Source organism: Bos indicus, chromosome 6 (assembly GCF_029378745.1).
Source record: "Bos indicus isolate NIAB-ARS_2022 breed Sahiwal x Tharparkar chromosome 6, NIAB-ARS_B.indTharparkar_mat_pri_1.0, whole genome shotgun sequence".
In the NCBI taxonomy this organism is placed as follows: Eukaryota; Metazoa; Chordata; class Mammalia; order Artiodactyla; family Bovidae; genus Bos; species Bos indicus.
Genome location: NC_091765.1, coordinates 100,334,639 through 100,356,189, shown reverse-complemented (window position 1 = coordinate 100,356,189; position 21,551 = coordinate 100,334,639). Strand labels below are relative to the sequence as shown.

At 39.2% G+C, this 21,551-nt stretch overlaps 1 protein-coding gene across 7 annotated transcripts in view; it reads left to right on the top strand.

Moving 5' to 3' along the window:
* WDFY3 (WD repeat and FYVE domain containing 3) overlaps positions 1 to 21,551 on the top strand; it is a 283,525-nt gene that overhangs the window by 92,729 nt on the left and 169,245 nt on the right. For 5 of the 7 annotated variants that reach the window (XM_070791719.1, XM_070791718.1, XM_019963045.2 and 2 more), the window contains 2 exons: positions 12,560 to 12,683; positions 20,513 to 20,566. In XM_070791719.1, coding sequence (XP_070647820.1) covers positions 12,560 to 12,683; positions 20,513 to 20,566 — 178 coding nt within the window. The remainder of the gene's footprint in view (positions 1 to 12,559; positions 12,684 to 20,512; positions 20,567 to 21,551) is intronic. The other 2 variants (XM_019963046.2, XM_019963043.2) reach the window with 1 other exon arrangement.

Here is a 21,551-nt window from a genome sequence, read left to right as displayed (position 1 = left end):
GAAATGTGAAAGAAAAGAGGATGGAAGAAATCGATGGAGGTGACTCTGGCAATAGGGAGTTTGTGTTTGTATATTTCTAGTGTTTTGCTATGTTGTTAAAAGGAGAGGGATCCAGGCATGATCATAAAGAGAAGGGAAGAAACAAGCATAGGGGGAAATCAACTTTTTTAAGAGTGAAGTTTAGTGAAGAGTCAAATTACAGGTGGGTGAGTGAGCCTTGACAGTGATAAAGAATCCTCCTGCAATGCAGGAGATGCGGATTTGATCCCTGGGTTGGGAAGATCCCTTGGAGGAGGAAATGACAACCCATTCCAGTATTCTTCCCTGGGAAATCCCATGGACAGAAGAGCCTGGTGGGCTGCAGGCTACAAAGAGTCAGACATGACTTAGCGACTGAGCACGTACAAGTGAGCTTTGAACAAAAGAGACACCATGTGCTGTAGGAAAGCCTGTAGTTTTGTTGGGTGTGAACACAGATTTGTAGTGAAGGTGGTGGAAAGTTGAATAAGATTTTGTGCGATGACCTCTGTTTCCTATAGTTTTCAATAGAAGATGTCTATGAAAACTCTGGAGTCAGTAGGTCAAACAGGGGACTTTAGAAAATTGTGATAGTTTGGAATATTAATGAAGAGGAATTGAGAAAGATAGTTGAAAAGGGACAACAGAAGACAGAGTATTTAGGGCCCAGTGCAGGTTGGAGATAGTACGTTTGCACTGGATCTTACCCATGCAGGCGTGTGATTTTTCTCGTTCACTTACAAAGCGGCATGTGTGTGGAAGTACAGAAGACAGATAGCTGTGTTTGCTCTGTTGGGGCTGAGCTTTTGCTGGGTTGATAAAACAGAGGGGCAGGAGTAGAGAGAGCATAGTAAGAGATCTAACTCACATGTCACCCTTGAAATTGATGGGATGAAACAGGAACAGAGCGTGATCATTTTTTTGCTCTCCAAGATAAAAGGCTGAGTGATGGAAAGAGATGATGATGATAGGCAGGAACACAAGGAGAGGTGGGGAAAGGTTTAAATTTTAGGTAGCCATTTTGAAAATGAGAGAACTGATTACAGAAAAACTATTGTTTTAAAACCCTGTTGAGGTAGCAGTCATTAATTTTTATTACAGCCAGTTCTGGGAAGTTGGCTTTATTTTGATTGCTTTTGTTTTTGTTTTGTATCAGTGTCACAATGTACCTACTATTGGCTACCAAGGAGTCTGAGGTCATTTCCTTCTCTCAGACTTAAGAACATTGACAAGGTGATGATAATGTTATGAGTAGTTAGCACTCATAACTCATGAGTTAGTTATTCTCAGCTGTTAACATAAATTTGTAAGTCATATCCTGGATGTGTGTCCCATGTATTTCATCAGTTAAGCTTCCACAGTCAATTAAATGAGTCTTAGACTAGAATAATCTAAATAACTTGACTTTTTAAAGAAAATTGAGATTCTTTAGTGGTTGTTCTTTTTTGCTTAGACTGTTCGTCTTAGTTCTCTTGGTTCTGTGCTGCCACAAGTCTCTATTCTTTCAAGCCAGAAGCTTTTAGTTGGTTAATTCAAAGCAGATATATATGTATGGGATTTCCCTGGTGGTCCAATGGCTAAGACTCTGAACTCCCAATGTAGGGCACCCAGGTTCGGTTTCTGGTCAAGGAACTGGATCTCACGTGCCACAACTAAGACCTGGTGTGGTCAAATAAATTAAAAATAAATATTAAAAAAATTTAGGTCAAAAGCATATGTATATGCACTGCCTTAAAGCTCTAATACAGCGAGTGATTTAAATATCATAAAGGTTCATTCAGCTCTTTTTTTTTCTTCTTTTCATGGTAACCCTCCATTGCCAGATGCCGCTTAGCATTTTTATAAATTATTCTTTTATTGAAGTATAGATGATTTTCAGTGCTGTTAATTTCAGGTGTATAGCAAATTCAGGTATATGTTTGTGTATGTGCATAGTCTTTTTCAGAGTCTTCTTTTTTTTTACCAAATATAAATAGATAGAAAGTTATTTTTGTACCATTGTGACCAATTTAAAATATATATATAAGTTGTATTTCTATGTTCTATTGAGTTCATAGCTTGTCATTTACAAACTAAAATTGTCCTTAGATATTATATCCATTAAATTTGGAAATTGATAACCATATTTATTAAATGTTTGGCCATTTGTACATGAACACTCTCCACTAGTAAGAAACAGCTTGGATGAATGAATAGCTCAGTAAGGCTCCAGACTTCCTGCCATGATGGCCAGAAATGAACTGTGTTGTTGATTTTTGAGACTTTGCTGGATTCATGCTAAATGGCAAATAAACCATATTATAGTTAGGCATGGACATTTATCTGTAGAATCGTTTCCAGAGTGTGTTCCCTAGTGTTATTTCAGTGTGTGATTTTGGCCTTTAAGAGACACACAGTTGAGAAGTGGCATGTGTTGAGTCCTTTTCCTGGGCCAGACTCATGCTGGGTTCTTCAGCTGCCTCCTATAGTCATCATCACAGTCCCGCAAAGACACTGCTGGCCTCCTCCCTCTCACAGATTCTCTCAAACTGAAGGATTATGGTGAAGTCTGAGAATAGCTGGGTAATATTTAATCAGCATTCTCAAAGATAATTAACCTTTAGTCCCAAGAACAAAACTTACAGAGAAAATATTTCGTTTAAACTTATTAAAAAATGAATAGCCTTTTAGTCATCTAAAAATGAACTACCATTGTTAATTACTTTGGTATATGTTATCAGACTTCATTGTGTATATTATAATCTTTCCCCTGGATCTTCTTTTAGAAACTCCCCTTGCTTTTGAATTTGCTTCTGAATTACATTCAAGAAACATCTAAGTTGAATCCAGTGTCTGTTTCTTATCCCTCACAACTAACCTTTTCTGCCTGCATTGCTGGAGACCCAGCTTCTATTTCTGGGTGATCTCTTGGAGAAGGGAATTGGCTGCCCACTCCTGTATTCTTGCCTGGAGAATTCCATGAACAGAGGAGCCTGATGGGCTATTCATGAGGTCCTGAAGGGATGAAAACGACTAGGCACCCCCATGCACAATAAAACTTTATTGAATAGCTTCATTCAGTAACAAATACATGCTGAGCCTCTGCTTTCTGCATTGCATTAGAAAACACCATTCATTTGTTCTCCCCAAGTATACCAAAAATATTTAGTTGAGAAGCAGCTAGGAAATTTTCTGAAGTTTATTTAGATGGATGTTAAAAATGACCCTTCTAAAAACAAGTCAAACCATGGTAATTCCCTCTTAAGATGAACACTGTGCAAAGTTGTAGTGCTAGGATTCCTGTGAAGTTAAATTAAGGCAGCACAGTTCTGAGTGACTAAGAGCCCAGCTTGGAATCAGACAGATCTGGTTTTGAATTCTCTTGTTACCACCTCCTGATGTCTGCCGTCTCTAACCCTTCATTTCCTTACCTGTAAAAGGGGAATAATGTGCAGGATTTAATGAGATTTGAATGACATTATCTGTCAAGTATTTGAATAGTGGTATGCACACTGTAAAGGCTCATTTTATGATAATTGTTATTTTTATTAAATTTGCCAGAAGTTTTGTTCCTCAGTACTGTTGTTTTCATCTGGGTATGAACATCTTCTATGGGACCGTCCCTCTGAGGTGGATGCACTGCCGACCAGTTCTCTCTCTCAGCTCTCTGCTTTGATAGATGAGGGAACTAAGATCAGGAAAATTTTGACCAGAGACCTCGAGGGCATAAAGAGAATTCCAGCTGGGAGCTTCCCTGTCTGTGGCACATAGGTGCATGATTGAAGCATTGTCTGTTTCCCACTATTTGTGGAAGGTGGTGAATATGAACCCAGTATTTTAAGATTTGATTGTTAAAGTCAGTCACCAAAAAAATCTCTTTACTACCTGACACTTTGAGTATTATCGAAAATGGCAGATGTCCCTGAGCTTCTCCGGCCTCCTCTTGCACCATTTCCTCTCCCATTTGAAACACCCCAGGTTCACCCCCTTTTGATCTGTCAGTGCCCATTCTCTTACCCATGCTGAAGTCTCAGCACAGTTCTTCTCACTGCCTGGGACTCTCTTTGCTTGGCTTTTTGAATTATGACCTTTTTTCATTATTCAGTATCATCTTTCCAGGTCAGTGTCATCTTCTCACAGAACTTTCTTTTTTTTTCGGTGGGGGGGTGGGTCCTAGGTTGGTGGCTTTATTATTATTATTTTAATTGGAGTTTAGCTGCTTTACACCATCGTGGTTATCTGGGTCATGAAGATCTCTTTTGTATAGATCTACTGTGTATTCTTGCCACCTCTTCTTAATATCTTCTGCTTCCGTTAGGTCCGTTCCATTTCTGTCCTTTATTGTGCCCATCTTTGCATGAAATGTTCCCTTGGTATCTCTGATTTTCTTCAAGAGATCTCTAGTCTTTCCCATTATATTGTTTTCCTCTATTTCTTTGCATTGATCCCTGAGGAAGGCTTTCTTATCTCTCCTTGATATTCTTTGGAACTCTGCATTCAGTTGGGTATATCTTTCCTTTTCTCCTTTGCCTTTCCCTTTTCTTTTTTCTCACCTATTTGTAAGGCCTTTTCAGACAACCATTTTTGCCTTATGTATTTCTTTTTTCTTGAAGATGGTCTTGATCCCTGCCTCCTGTACAATGTCATGAAACTGTATCCATACTTCTTCAGGCATCCTGTCGGATATAATCCCTCGAATCTGTTTGTCACTTCTACTGTATAATCCTAAGGGATTTGATTTCACTTATACCTGAATAGTCTCCTGGTTTTCCCTACTTTCTTCAATTTAAGTCTGAATTTGGCAATAAGGAGTTCATGATCTGAGCCACAGTCAGCTCCCGGTCTTGTTTTTGCTGACTATATAGAGCTTCTCCATTTTTGGGTGCAAAGAATGTAATTGTCACACGAGTGTATGTTCCTCGGTTCTTTGTCTCGTCACAACAAAGATTTGGAGCGACGGACATTGAAGCCCTCGGTGCGTCACAGCTCTTGGGTCTTGGACAAACAGTGCTACAGCTCTTAGGCAAATCAGTGTTACAGCTCCATTTTATTTAGAAGATAGCAGGAGAGAGAGAGAGTGAGAGAGAGAAAGAAAAGAGTCCGTGAGAAAGCGCTTTGGCTCCTCCTTTTATATATTTTTTCCTCCACCTATGGAGGCCTGCCCTATGCAAATTTGGCTTAGCCAGGAGTGCTGTTTGTTCTGCCTGGAGTCTTCACTCTGGTCCTCGGACCTTCCTTTGACCTTCCTTGTCTTTTAGCCACCGCCATTTTGGACTCCTTTTCCCTATTCTACCTACCTAACATAATCAGTCTGATTTCAGTGTTGACCATCCAGTGATGTCCATGTGTAGAGTCTTCTCTTGTGTTGTTGGAAGAGGGTGTTTGCTATTACCAGTGCGTTCTCTCGGCAAAACTCTCTTAGCCTTTGCCCTGCTTCACTCTGTACTCCAAGGCCAAATTTGCCTGTTACTTCAGGTATCTCTTGACTTCCTACTTTTGCATTCCAGTCCCCTGTAATGCAAAGGACATCTTTTTTGGGTCTTAGTTCTAGGTCTTCATAGAACCATTCAACCTCAGCTTCTTTAGCATTTTTGGTTGGGGCATAGACTTGGATCACTGTGATATTGGTTTGCCTCAGAAATGAACAGAGATCATTCTGTTGTTTTTGAGATTGCATCCAAGTACTGCATTTTGGACTCTTTTGTTGACTATGATGGCTACTCCATTTCTTCTAAGGGATTCTTGCCCACAGTAGTAGATATAATGGTCATCTGAGTTAAATTCACCCATTCCAGTCCATTTTAGTTTACTGATTCCTAAAATGTTGATGTTCACTCTTGCCATCTCCTGTTTGACCCCTTCCAATTTACCTTGATTCATGGGCCTACCATTCCAGGTTCCTGTACACAATTGCTCCTTACAGCACTGGACCTTGCTTCTGTCACCAGTCACATCCACAACTGGGTGTTGTTTTCGCTTTGCTCTGTCTCTTCATTCTTTCTGGAGTTATTTCTCCACTGATCTCTAGTAGCATATTGGGTACCTACTGACCTGGGGAGTTCATCTTTCAGTGTCCTATCTTTTTGCCTGATTTTCATACTGTTCATGTAGTTCCCAAGGCAAGAATACTGAAGTGGTTTGCCTTACCCTTCTCCAGTGGACCACGTTTTGTCAGAACTCTCCAGCACGACCCGTCCGACTTGGGTGGCTCTACATGGCATGGCTCATAGTTTCATTTAGACAAGGCTCTCATCCATGTGATTGGTTCCATTAGTTTTCTGTGATTGTGGTTTTCATTCTGTCTGCCCTCTGAGGAATAAGGATAAGAGGCTTATGGAAGCTTCCTAATGGGAGAGACTGAGAAAGACTGACTGTGGGGGAAACTGGGTCCTCTTCTGATGGGTGGGGCCATGCTCAGTAAATCTTTAATCCAATTTTCTGTTGGTGGGCGGGGCTGTGTTCCCTCCCTTTTGTTTGACCTGAGGCCAAACTATGGTGGAGGTAATAAAGATAATGGTGACCTCCTTCAAAAGGTCCCATCCCAACCCTGCAGTAGGCCACCACTGACCCACACCTCAGCTGGAGAATTCTGGACATTCATGGGCAAGTCTGGGTCAGTCTCTTGTGGGGTCACTGCTCCTTTCTCCTGGGTCCTGGTGTACCCAAGGTTTTGTTTGTGCCCTTCAAGAGTCTGTTTCCCCAGTCCTGTGTAAGTGCTGGCAGCTCTTTGGTGGGGTTAATGGCGACCTCCTCCAAGAGGGCTTATGCTATACCCTGGTCTGCTGCACCCAGAGCCCCTCAGAGCCCCTGCAGCAGGCCACTGACCCGTATCTCCGCAGGAGAAGTCAAGTGGACCTTTGGAAGTATCACTACAAAGAAAGCTAGTGGAGGTGATGGAATTCCAGTTGAGCTATTTCAAATCCTAAAATATGATGCTGTCACAGTGCTGCACTTAATATGCCAGCAAATTTGGAAAACTCAGCAGTGGCCACAGGACTGGAAAAGGTCAGTTTTCATTCCAATCCCAAAGAAAGGCAATGCCAAAGAATGCTCAAACTACTGCACAGTTGCACTCATCTCACATGTTAGTAAAGTAATGCTCAAAATTCTCCAAGCCAGGCTTCAGCAATACATGAACCATGAACTTCCAGATGTTCAAGCTGGATTTAGAAAAGGCAGAGGAACCAGAGATCAAATTGCTAACATCTGCTGAATCATCAGAAAAGCAAGAGAGTTCCAGAAAAACATTTACTTCCACTTTATTGACTATGCCAAATCTTTGACTGTGTGGATCACAACAAAATATGGAAAGTTCTTAAAGAGATGGGAATACCAGACCACCTGACCTGCCTCCTGAGAAATGTGTGTAGGTCACGAAGCAACAGTTAGAACCAGACATGGATCAATAGACTGGTTCCAAACAGGGAAAGGAGTACATCAAGGCTGTATATTGTTACCTTGCTTATTTAACTTCTATGCAGAGTACATAATAAGAATCACTGGGCCGGATGAAGCACAAGCTGAAAACAAGGTTGCTAGGAGAAATATCAATAACCTCAGATATGCAGATGACCCCACCCTTATGGCAGAAAGTGAAGAAGAACTAAAGAGCTTCTTGATGAAAATGAAAGAGGAGAATGAAAAAGTTGGCTTAAAGCTCAACATTCAGAGAACTAAGATCATGGCATCTGGTCCCACCACTTCATGGCAAATAGATGGGGAAACAGTGGAAACAGTGTCAGACTTTATTTTTGGGGGCTCCAAAATCACTGGAGATGGTGATTGCAGCCATGAAATTAAAAGGCGCTTCAATGGCACCCCACTCCAGTACTCTTGCCTGGAAAATCCCATGGACAGAGGAGCCTGGTGGGCTGCAGTCCATGGGGTCACTAAGAGTCAGACACGACTGAGCGACTTTACTCCTTGGAAGAAAAGCTATGACTCACCTAGACAGCGTATTAAAAAGCAGAGACATAACTTTGCCAACAAAGGTCCGTCTAGTCAAAGCTATCGTTTTTCCAGTAGTCATGTATGGATGTGAGAGTGGTCCGTAAAGAAAACTGAGGGCTGAAGAATTGATGCTTTTGAATTGTGGTGTTGGAGAAGACTCTTGACAGTCCCTTGCACAAGAAGAAGATGGATTCAGTCAATCCTAAAGGAAATCAGTCCTGATTATTCATTGGAAGGACTGATGCTGAAGTTCTAATACTTCAGCCACCTGATGCGAAGAACTGACCCATTGGAAACGCCCCTGATGTTGGGAAAGACTGCAGGCTGGAGGAGAAGGGGATGACAGAGGGTGAGATGGTTGGATGGCATCAGTGACTCAATGGACTTGAATTTGAGTAAGCTCTAGGAGTTGGTGATGGACAGGAAATCCTGGCATGCTACAGACCATGTAGTCTCAAATAGACACGACTGAGCAACTGAACTCAACTGCTTTACAATGTTGTGCTAGTTTCTGTTGTACAGCAAAGTAAACCAGCCACATATGTTCATGTAGCCCCTCTTTGTCAGCATAGAGCATTGAGTAGTGTTCCCTGTGGTATATACAGTAGATTCTCATTAGTTATCTATTTTATACACAATAGTATGTATATACATCAAGGCTGTATATTGTCTCCCTGCTTACTTAACTTACATGCAGAGTACATCATGAGAAACGCTGGGCTGGATGAAGCACAAGCTGGAATCAAGATTGCCGGGAGAAATATCAATAACCTCAGATATGCAGATGACACCACCCTTATGGCAGAAAGTGAAGAGGAACTAAAAAGCCTCCTGATGAAAGTGAAAGAGGAGAGTGAAAAAGTTGGCTTAGAGCTCAACATTCAGAAAACAAAGATCATGGCATCTGGTCCCATCACTTCATGGCAAATAGATGGGGAAACAGTGGAAACAGTGGCTGACTTTATTTTTCTGGGCTCCAAAATCACTGCAGATGGTGATTGCAGCCATGAAATTAAAACATGCTTACTCCATGGAAGAAAAGCTATGACCAACGTAGATAGCATATTAAAAAGCAGAGACATTATTTTGCCAACAAAGGTCTGTTTAATCAAGGCTATAGTTTTTCCATTAGTCATGTATAGATGTGAGAGTTGGACTATAAAGAAAGTTGAATGCCAAAGAATTGATGGTTTTGGAACTGTGGTGATGGAGAAGACTCTTGAGAGTCCCTTGGACTGCAACCAGTCCATCCTAAAGGTGATCAGTTCTGGGTGTTCATTGGAAGGACTGATGCTGAAGCTGAAACTCCAATCCTTTGGCCACCTGATGCGAAGAACTGACTCATTTGAAAAGACCCTGATGCTGGGAAAGATTGAAGGCAGGAAGAGAAGGGGACAACAGAGGATGAGATGGTTGGATGGCATCACCGACTCAATGGACATGAGTTTGAGTGAACTCCAGGAGTTGGTGATGGACAGGAAGGCCTAGCATGTTGAGGTCTATGGGGTTGCAAAGTGTAGGACACGCCTGAGGGACTGAACTGAACTGAACTGAGTATAAATATGTCAATCTCAATCTCCCAAGTCATCCCACCCTGTTTCCCCACTTGGTGTTTATACATTTGTTTGACTCTGCATCTGTGTCTCAGAGAGCTTTTACGGCAACCTTGTCTCACTCCAGGCGTTCCCTTTCAAGTGCCCTATTTACTTCCTTTATAACACATCACTATCCAACATAATTTTCATTTGTAAAATAACTTACCGTTCATCTCCTATACTAATATGTAGATTCCATGAGCACTTGCCTTATTTACCTTTATAGTCACAAGTCTTTATTTACCCTTATATTCATGGCTCTGAGTATTGCCTGTCATATATAGAAGACCAGTAAATATTTATGAGTGAATAAATGAAACAGTGAATTAATCAGTAGTGTAGGATCACTAGACTAAAGATTGTTTATCTCAAAGAGGCAGTCGTTTTTCTTTTCCGACGAGCAAATACGACATGGTCCTTTCTGCATAGCGTTGACTTTGGTTTGGTCAGTTCAAGGAAGATAGCTTTTGAAAGAAAAAATTTCCTTGTGGAAATACAGCAGTAAATATCAGGATTTGTATGAAAAGTTAGTTACATTTTTTAACAGTATATTATTCACTTAGCATGAAAACTGCTTGACTATCATTTGTTTATACTATCTAAGAAATGAGCTATTTTATGAAGTTGCATTACTGTTAGGAATAAAATAGTGCTTATTAATTCTTAAGAGCAAAATATAAATCAATTTATTTTGAGTAGTTTGAATAGTTATCTACTTTAAATCAGTTTGACCAAAAATAAATAAATAAATAAATAAATCAGTTTGACAAAAACTTAAGTTTGCTTAAGCATTGCCTGAGCAAAATATACAGTTATTTTACAAACATCTTCAGTAGGCAGTTACATAGTCATTTCTGGGTGCAGGCAGGATGGCTGTTCAAGCTTGTGTTGTTAGGCTTCTCAATTTCTAATCTATCTCCAGTTTTTTAAAGAACATGGATCTTATTTAACAGACATCAGAGAGTAACTGTAAGCACATGATATCAGAATTCCAGCAGAAAAACATTAAGGAATTCCTGAAGAGAACAGTTTATTTGTTCTTTGAGATAATTTAAAATTTTGTGTCAAGTTAACAAACAGACTATCTGCATAAAAGTACGCCCTGTAGAATTGATTTATTATTGTTTGTTAGGTACTTCCTGCGCTATTTGAATGTGATTGTAAGAAACATGATATCTGTTGTTAGAATGTAAGAAACATTTCTATTACAAGGATATTATGTTATATTCTTTTATTAGGATCCTTGGAAGAAAATTTTTATAGTATGAGGAGTAGAAGTACTTTCTTAAGTATTTGTTTTTCTTACCCAAGGACCTCGTGGACCATATAATTCACTAGGTTTTTTCTCCTGTGTATTTGATCCAAACTTCGTGACTAAAATGTGGTAAACATAGAAGTCTTTTTCCAGTCCATGTGCCTAACCTTGATTTTTTTAAAAATTTGCTTATTTATCTTTTTTTTTTTTCTTACTTTTTGTTTATTGTGCTCAGTCAGTAAGACGTATCCAACTCTCTGGGACTCTTTGGTGGACTGGAGCCCACCAGACTCCTTTGTCCATGGGATTTCCCAGGCAAGAATATTGGAGTGGGTTGCCATTTTCTCCGCCAGGGGATCTTCCAGACCCAGGGATTGAAGCCACATCTCCTGCGTCTCCTGCACTGACAGGCGGATTCTTTACCACTGAGCCATCTGGGAAGCTTTTGTTTATAATTTGTGTCCTTCCATGCTACCTAAAGAGTTTCTAGAATTTGGTTGTACAGGCAGGCAGCATGTAAACCACCATATTTAGGGAACATCCCTTTAAAAGGCAGGGTGCTGGCTTAGCAAGGAATACAATGCTGAGTGAGATATATTTCCTCCCTTTTAGTGACATTTGAAGAGAAAATAAGAATACAAAATATTGTTTAATATTTTAATAGAGAGGTATCATTATAGTGTTAGGAGACACAGAATTCCCTTTTAGCTATAAAGAGATTTTTAAAAAATAATATTCCAGATGCATCCAGTTATATAGCTATTTTAGTACTCTTTCTTTACGTGTTACAGTCTGTTCAGGTTTTGTTTTCTTATTGTCTTTGCTGAACCTTATCAGTTTAAGAGTGATTTATTCTTTTTTAAAAAATAATTGTATTTATTTTTGGCTGTGCTGAGTCTTCGTTGCTGTGTGGGCTTTTCTCTAGTTGTGGCGAGAGGGGGTATTCATTGTTGGGGGTGTTGGCTTCTCATTGCAGTGGCTTCTTTTGCTGTGGAACATATACTCAAGGGCCTTAGACTTCAGTAGTTCTGACTCCCAGGCTCTAGAGCACAGGCTCAATAGTTGTGGTGCATGGGCTTACTTGCTCAGAGGCATGTGGGATTGTCCCAGATCAGGGATTGAACCCGTGTCTCCTGCATTGGCAGGCAGATTCTAATCCACTGAGCCACCAGGGAAGCCCTGGTTTATTCTTAAGTACATTTATTGTAGATTTTTTTAAAGTATATTTAATGACCTCATTCATATTCTTTATTCGGATCTTTTGGCTAACTGTCTTGTTTTGGGAATTATTGAGGTTAGAATTTAGAAAGTCTGATATACAAGTTTAGTGAATTCTTTATTTTAGCCTAGGACTTAGCACTAGATAAGTCCCTGCTTTTTACCCTCTGATATGTCTCTTTTTTTGCCATCAAAGGAATTTACCACTTTTCTCTAATTTCTTAATTTAGATTTCTTCAGAGAAATTATATTTTCTTAAGTTTATTAGTAAGATTAATTCAAATTTGATAGATAAGTGATTTTGGGGTTTTAGATTTCATTTATTTACTCATTCATTCCACAAATTATTTTACATACATAAGGAAATGTGGCTAGGTGTGATTTATTGAAAGAGTTGTATTTTAAGCTTATTCAGATCCAAAATAACTGTGCAAGCATATACTTTTTTTAAACTTGATTTTCAAGTCACACCACACTTTTAAAAGCATACAGTAGAAGAAAAAAGTTGACAGGGCTGTATTAAAAATGTCTTTGTCATCCACAGGTTTTTGGAAACGCTCCGCCAAATACAATGACAGAAAAATTTTCTGATCTGCTGCAGTTCACAACACAAGTCTCACGACTGATGGTGACAGAAATTCGAAGGAGAGCATCAAACAAATCCACAGGTATTTGTCACAGAAACCAGCAAAAACTGATTTATTTGAAGGGACAGTTTGGTAAAAGTGCTATTAAAACCAAGCAGAAAATTGACCCAATTCTAAGCTCAGAGGTTTTAATACCGTTTCCCATTCCCTTTCTTACGGTCACATGCTTCTGTTGGTATCAGCACCTTCTGCTCTTAAGTAAAGTGGGTCTGCTTCCCATGGATCACTGCTACCCCAGCCCTCACCCTTTTAACACACTCTGTTTCCTTCTGAACAAGATCCAAATTCCTAGCATGGCATTCAGCACACACTCAGAGTCTGTAGATACACACACACACACACTCACTCACTCACTCACTCACTCTCTGGGAATACACACACGGCGTGCACGGGTGTGCTTGCCTACCCTTTTCTATTTCTTGTTATCTTTTTCTGTTATATTTCAGTGTATTTCAACCAAACTGAGTTGCTTGTAGTCCTGTGTGTGCTTTTTTTTTTTATCCCTGTGATGCATCACTGAGGAAGAAGCATCTCCCCATCCCCCTATCTTAGTACATCTAAACCTCAGCTTGAATTAAGTCACACTTCCTAGACAGAATGTTTCTTGATTCCCTTAATCAAAGAAACATTTCTCCCTTCCTATCTATATAGCTTCCCAAGTGATGTTTATGTATGTATCTTTCTAGTAGACCATCTTTCTTTCCAGTAGACCGTAGCCTGCAGTCTTTACCACAGGCCTTTACACAGTAGGCCTTTTGTAATCACTGCCCGAATAACTGTTCTTACTCATAATTAGGTAATGTTAAATTTCATAAAGTATTATTCCTTCTAACCAGGATTCAAATACGCTGTTGTGGTTGTGATTACCATTAGTCATTTTCTAAAGCAGCAATATGTTTGAAGGATTTTACCTTAATTTTTACCTCGTTGTTTTGGTTTTGTAGCAATTGTTTGAGTGATTGCTTTCCTACTGAAGCATTAGACCAAGAAATCAATAATTTAAGTTTTGCTTCTACTATCTGTTTGGAACATCACTTACCTTTTCCATCCATCGAATTACTATTTTCCCAATAATAACAGTACTGCCTTTGCTATATAATACTATTTTTTAATTTAGTTTTAAAAGTATACAGATGCATGGTTTTAAGGGTCAAATAGTTATAGATTTATTAAAAACAGTATCTCCCTTCCACCATCCTGGTTCATCCTCATTTTTCACTCTTAAGATGCAGTGACTTTTTACATCTCTTAATTGCTTTTGATATTTACTTCTCTGTCTGTAACGTGCTTATAGTAGGTTCCCTTGATTTTTCATATTTAGATTCTATCTTCTGACTTCCCACAAGAGCAGTGAGACTGTTAAGCTCACCACCAGTACCCCACAAATGCACACTTCTATATCCCCATATCATTCTATCACAATTTGATTAGCTCGGTATTCATTATAATATTGTGTCTGAAAACACTGTGCAAAGTTGAGCCATATGGTATACTCCAATTACACTGCCTTTCTTGAAAACTTCTCCACCTCTATCACTAGTTAATAATTGCCTTTTTTTTTAAAAAAAAAAAAAAGCAAACTAGGTTTTCTACATTTCATTAATACATTCTTTCTCCCCTACTCCTATGTTTTTCTGAATTTCCCCTTAATATGACTGGAGGCGTCATATGTTCTGTCAGTTTCATCTTCTTGCAAATAGCTCTTCCAGAACATTCTGCCTGCTTTGATCTGCAGTAGTTGCTCTTTTGGCCAGCTGGACGGCTGTCATTTTTACATCTTAACTCACAGCATCCTGGGATGTCTTTCCATTTCTTTGAGATAGAGACTTGGTTTCCTGAATCCCACGTCTTTTTTTCTCAAATCAACTTCCTCATTTTTGGTAACGTATCTTTTCCAGCAGCTTCCTGAGAAAAGATGCATTACAGTTATCATTTTTGATTTTGGGTTTTTTGTTTGTTTTTTAGAAATCTGTGAATGAAACTTTCTTTGACTCTTGCTGTGTAAAATGAGTTCCTTCCTCTTATCCAAGGAAGGTGATAAGTTTAGGGTGACCAGCTTTCAGGTACCAGGGCTTCAAACAGACTTTATCATGTCACATAGGATGGCTTTGTTGCAGAAAGGGGGAAACTCAGAACCAGGCTTCAACAGGACAAAAGAAGTCACAGATCCATCACGCTCATTACCTCACAGAGAAGTGTGCATGGGATATTCCACCTGCCCAGAGCATAAATGCAGTCTTAATGGCGAAGAAATGCGAACTGTGATCTAAACTTTGAGTTCTGGACCTGAGTCCTTCCTTATTCGATGTTTGTAGGAGTTGTGTGAGAATGCTAGCTGTTTAGTTCCAAGATATTTGGGGGCCCAGAGGAAATTACAAGCCCTCCTACAGAGAATAGAAGCTGCGAGGGTCCTAGGATGTTGAGCTTGGGTACAGCACCTCTGGGAGCATGGGCAGTGGTAGGTCTTAGCTGGTCCTTCTCCAGGCAGCCCAGGGTGATGTCTCCAGGTCATTTTGGAAACCTCATGGCTTGCATGACATTTACCCCCTTTCAATGGATACCTCAGATTCTGGATTCAAAATCATTTTATCTCAGAATTTAAAAATCATTTATCCATCATATTCTAGATTCCTGTTCTCCTGTTGAGAAATCTGAAGCTATCTAGATTCTCAGTTCTTTCTCTATGGCCTTTTTTTGTTTTGATTCTTTTTTATAGAAACATTTAAAATCCTACCATTGACCCTCCTGTTCTAAAACTTCATGATAACATGCCTTGGAGTGGACTTATTTTTGAACATTATGCTGAGTACCCTGGACCTGGGAATACATATCCTTTAATTTTGGGAAAGTTTCATGAAGCATTCCATAATAATATCCTCCCTTCTCTTTTCTCTTTCTTGTCAGATGAACCCCTAAGTCTCTTCCTTTCATAAACTCTATTTGCTAAAAGAGCTTTTCAGTTTTGCCATTGTTCCTTCTGTGAGTTTGGTTTTTTGTGACATGATACTTTTAATTTCTGAGAGGGTCCCCCTTCCCCTTTATTGGTGCTGTCTTAGCTCTCTGAGTGGGTTTTTTTGTTGTTTATTTTTTTAAGATTTTTTTTTCGTCCTCACTAGTCTGTTTCTTTCAGGTTTTTGTTGTTGTTTAGCTATTTTTGTCTCAGTCTTTTAAAGAATGTCCTCACATGTCTCACCCTTGGCCCTCTGCTGCTGTATTAGACTGGAACCTTGGCAAATTGCCAGGTAGCTTAGCAGTTGTGAGTGGAGCCTGCAGTGGTGGCCTCAACCCAGGGTCATCTTGCTGAGCCATTCTCTCGACCATCTTTCCCTTGAGCTAGACAGTCCCTGGGAAAGTATGTCCAGTCTTTACTTAGACAGTATATGTCTGACTCTGAACACTTTAGAAGCTAAGTAGGAGAAAGATCTGAGGACCCTCAACTTTTAGTACATGAGCTTTCTACTTCATCTGTGATGCACCCACAACTATGCTTGCTGTAATATCATTGTCCCTCTTCCACCCTGGTCCAGACACCCTCTGTTTTTCCTTGAGGTGACTAAGTACTGAGGTACTGAGTACTGACTGGACTGAGGTACTCCAGTCCAGTACCCACACAGTAGCAAGGATCTGGGCTCTGGCTGCTGTTACACATACTACTACTTCACCAATCCTTCTGTCCCACATTCACTTTTGCTTCTAAAGGTGCTTAGTGCCACCAGTTCTTTAGCCTCTGGAAAGTCCTGTTGTAGTTAGTTGCTTTTGTATTTTCCTTGCTGTTGCTTTAAGATTCGAGAGTCTGCTAAATCAGTTACCACTAAATTCTCTACTGTTTTAGTATCCAAAATGTTGTTTTCACCTTTCCTGTTTTTTGGGTTTTTTTTTTTTTAGTTCTTATGGGTTTATACTTTTTACAAAGTCCTTTTAAACAACAGTTTCAGTGGGTGTGTTAGTTTGCTTGGGCTGCTGTAACAAAATAACATAACCAATAGCTTAAACAACAGGAATTTTTCGTCACAGTTCTAGAGGCTGAAAGTTTGGAATCATGGTGCCAGCATAATTGGTTTCTGATGAGATCTCTCTTGCTGGCTTGCAGATGACTTCTTTCCCCATGTGGCCTCACCAACAGAAGAGAGAGAGTTCTCTGCTGTCTCTTCTTATAAGGGCATTAATCCCACCATGAGGGCCCCACCCTCCCAAAGACTGAACCCAGTTACCTCCCAAATGCTCCATCTCCAAATTCCATCACATTAGGGGGTTAAGGCTTCAAATATGAATTCTGAGGAGACACAATTCAGCTTATAGTAGCAAGGTTTCAGGATGGAAAAGAGATCAGTGCATGTGCTCAACCTTTCGTCTTGACAGGGGGCCCATTGTAGAGTCTTTGGAGCAATGGCCATGAAAGTACTTTTAGATTGAGAACCAAAATGTCTTATTAATCAGAAGCAGTGCATTATATGAATTGATGCATAGTTTTTAAAGTGAGACGATAAATAGTTTAAGGTAACTTTTCTGTCTGTCTGTTCGCTTCTTCCCCAAAATGGAGTTGCATACTTTTTTTATCTTTATCGATTTCAGTTGCTCCTATGGAAGTGAGAAGTCTGTCTAAAATATAAGATTTGTGTGTCGTATGCCTTTTTGACTATTTTAAATAGGTAGTGTGAAGGGAAATTTCTTAGTCACATGTTGACTCCAATCATTGCCATTTCTTTCTGGTGTGATGTTTCTAGATTAGAAAAAAAAATTCCAGAGCTTATTTATACTCTTGTCTGTTGCTGTCTTTAGGAATACTTAATCTGCGTGTTTGTGGAAAAACATTTTTCTGCATTGGAGATTTGTTATTCCTAAATCTCTTTACAATTTTATATCTGTAGGACTATTTTTTAGAAATAATGAAAAGTATCTCAAATGGACAAGAAGATGTCTCATTGTTAATTACAGTAGTCGTTACACAACCTTTTTTTCTTTTTTAACTCTATTTTGAAATACTTTGGAACTCACCAGAAGTTGCAAAATAGTACGTAGAGCCCCTTTTTCCTTCCTTTGTCCACTTCCTCCACTGGTGACATCTTGTTTGCAGGTATTTTATGGTAAATTTTTTTCATACTGTGTAATTCCATGTCATTTTTAGTTTTAAACTCTTGAAATTAATTGCAAATTAATTTCAAAATTAACTTTAAAAATTAATTTTGAAATTAATTCAGAATCAGTTAGATTCAGTGCAGTTTTGTAAGTTTTACTTCCAGAAGAGAAACCTTTTCAAATCACCCTGTTTCAATTGATCTTTTGTGCTCTGTCTCCATACCAGTTGGTAGTTAGTCATCTTAAATGCTTCCTTTAGAGCTTCCATCATCATCTGAAAGTATCATGTTTATTTAGTTATTTAACTTTATTGTATGTTGTGTTCACAACTTTATGACCTAAAAGAATACATGTCATAGACTTATTGTTGTTTAGTCGGTCAGTCGTGTCCGACTTTGCGACACTATGGACTGCAGCAGCCAGGCATCCCTGTCCATCACCATCTCCCGGAGCCTGCTCAAACTCATGTTCATTGAGTCAGTGATGCCATCCAGCCGTCTTGTCCTCTGTTGTTCCCTTCTCCTCCTGCATTCAGTCTTTGCCAGCATCAGGGTCTTTTCCAATGAGTCAACTCTTTGCATCAAGTGGCCGGAGTATTGGAGCTTCAGCTTCAGTCCTTCCAATGACTATTCAGGATTGATTTCCTTTAGGATTGACTGGTTTGATCTCCTTGCAGTCCAAGGGACTCTCAAGAGTCTTCACCAACACCACAGTTCAAAAGCATCAGTTCTTTAGCGCTCAGCCTTCTTTGTGGTCCAAATTTCACATCCATACATGACAACTGGAAAACCCATAGCTTTGACTAGATGGACCTTTGTTGGCAAAATAATGTCTCTGTTTTTTAATATGCTGTCTAGGTTTGTCATAGTTTTTCTTCCAAGGAGCAAGCATCTTTTATTTTATTTTATTTTTATTTTTGGTATTTTTTTAAAATTTTATTTTATTTAACTTTACAATATTGTATTGGTTTTGCCATATATCAAAATGAATCTGCCACAGGTATACATGTGTTCCCCATCCTGAACCCTCCTCCCTCCTCCCTCCCCATACCATCCCTCTGGATCATCCCAGTGCACCAGCCCCAAGCATCCAGTATCGTGCATCGAACCTGGACTGGCAACTCGTTTCATATATGATATTATACATATTTCAATGCCATTCTCCCAAATCATCCCACCCTCTCCCTCTCCCACATTAATTTCATGGCTGCAGTCACCATCTGCAGTGATTTTGGAGCCCAAGAAAATAAAGTCTGTTGCCGTTTCCATTGTTTCCCCATCTACTTGCCATGAAGTGATAGGACCAGGTGCCATGATCTAGGTGCTCAATAAATTTTTTACTGACTTTGCCATAGGATTTCTCTGCTCCCTCTCCCTGCCCATCATGCTTTGAAAATTGGAGGAGTGTTAGAAAAGCCAGCTACCAAGAGAAAAGCATAGTTTGAGAGTATCTCCTAAGTTAGCCTTGAACTAAGAACTCTTGCTGTTGGAATCTTTCTTCTTTTCTTTCATTTTCAGTCTTGAACATTGGAAGTTGGATCAGTGTTGTTATCCAAAGTACTTTCATGGAGATTTTTTTGATCTTTTCCTAGGAAAGAAATTCTAGATTTTGAGGTGCTAGGTGCATCCTGAATCATTCTCTTCTTGCATATCCTGTTCTGGTTCTCTGATTGATTGATCAGTTGATTTTTATTGGTAAAAACACATAACACGAGATGTGCCCTTTTCACAAAATTTTACATGTACAAAACAGTTAATTGTAAATACAGTGTTGTACAGCAGGTCTCAATAACTTTTTCATCTTCAGTAGCTGTGACTTCATACACATTTATCAGCAACTTTGCTTCCTCATCCCAGCCTTTGGCAACACCATTCGACTTTCTGCCTCTGTGAGTTCAGCTGCTTTCAATACCTCACGTAACCTTTTTTAGGAAGTTATCATTGAAAGTAATTTTGTTAAGATATACATGCACGTAATTTTTGGCCAAAAAAAAGGCAGGTAGAATGAACCCTCTGTTCTTCTTTTGAAGATTGGGTCTATTTCTTGTGCGTCAGAGTAAGTTTATTTTTCCAGGACTCCTCTGAACTTGGTGTGAAATACTTATTTTGTTTGTTACCTAATCACCTTTCACATATCAAGTCTTTTTACCAGATCACTTCCTAGATGCATTATAGATATATCAGGAGGAACCATGCTTATCAGCAATTCTGTTGTTTAGACCTGTCCATCAAAAGTTAGTAAAAGGTAAAAGTTTTAGGTAGATCAACATGCAGAATGAGTACATGGGCTGATTTGTAATACATTAGTCCTCTTCTCTTAGTCTCTTAATTTTGACTTAATTATTGACTTCCTGTAGTTTTGTTAAAAATATGTAGTAACTCTCATGTAATTTGAAAAAATATATACTTTTGTGGCCATATTGTGTACAGGGCATGGCTGAAGACTTTCCTCTGTCTCTTCTAGTTATTTGTTAAGTTCAGCCTATGCAGCTACTTAATTCTTAAGGTGCTTAATATCACATGGTCGATTTACATCACTGCAACAGAAAATTCCCACCTGTGTAAAAATAGTATCTTCAGCTTATTATTAAGGGCTTTGCTGCATGCTAGGTGCCACTGTTATGCCCAGTAATGCAATCCCCACTGGGCAGCAGCCCAGTGATAGAGAAGCCAGGGATGCGGACCTCAGTTGGCACCTTGTCCAGCATCTTGTGGCATGATTAGTATAATGTAGTGAATCCCAAAGTAGACAACCTAGCCTTTTTTTTTAAACAGAAAAACAGTGTGTCCCGCTCTCCTCCAAGGATTTCAAAGCCACAACACCTTCAGGTAATTTCATTCCCAAGATGTGGTTACGTATTATCAGATGGAAAGATGCATGGAAGCTATGAGTTCGAATACTGTTTTCTCACTAACGTGAAAGTGGGTTCCTTTTTTTTTCCAGAATGGGGGATGGTGGAAAGGGGTGTTTAGGGCTTGGTTACATTATTAATGAGAGAAGTGTAATAGTACTATTGATGTGCCTCACATTATCATCCTGAAGCAAAAGTTTGAAAATAACTATGCTTTAAATGGACTTTAAAGGAACATATTACTGTATTACTACTAACACATTTTGTGTCCGCTTGTTCTGAATGCTGTTTGATTGAGTTTACTTGTATTTTCTCAGTGTAGACTGGGAACTTATATTTCCTTGAAAACTGCATTCTATTCTTTCTTAATCTAATAATGAGCTCTATTAACTCCATTTCTGTAATTTTTGACTATATGCATTGAAATGCAGCATGAAAGCTAAAGTTTAAATCAAATAATTGGCAACTCTCAAGATGGGCTAATACTAATATATTCTTTTCATTAATTCTTATAATCTTAAGTCAGCATTTAAATTTGCATTTGTTAAGAATTAGAGAAATTCGTAGTTCATGATAGTAGTAGTAGTGTTAGTCATTCAGTGTGTCCAACTCTGTGACCCCATGGACTGTAGCCCACCAGGCTCCTCTGTCCATGGGATTCTCTAGGCAAGAATACTGGAGTGGGTTGCCATTCCCTTTCCAGGGGATCGTCCCGACCTGGAGATCAAACCCAGGACTCCTACATTGCAGGCAGATTCTTTACCATCTGAGCTACAGGGAAGCCCCATAGTTTGTTATACAGCATTTCTTGGACTAGGAGTGTTTTTCTTTCAGAATTTTTAAGAAATTCTGTGGTTTACAGAGGTTTAATTTAAAATTACTTTCTAGTCTACATAGTTATTTTAAAGAGAACACTAAATATTACATACTTTTACAGTGAGCTTCTTGACTCATTTAAAATA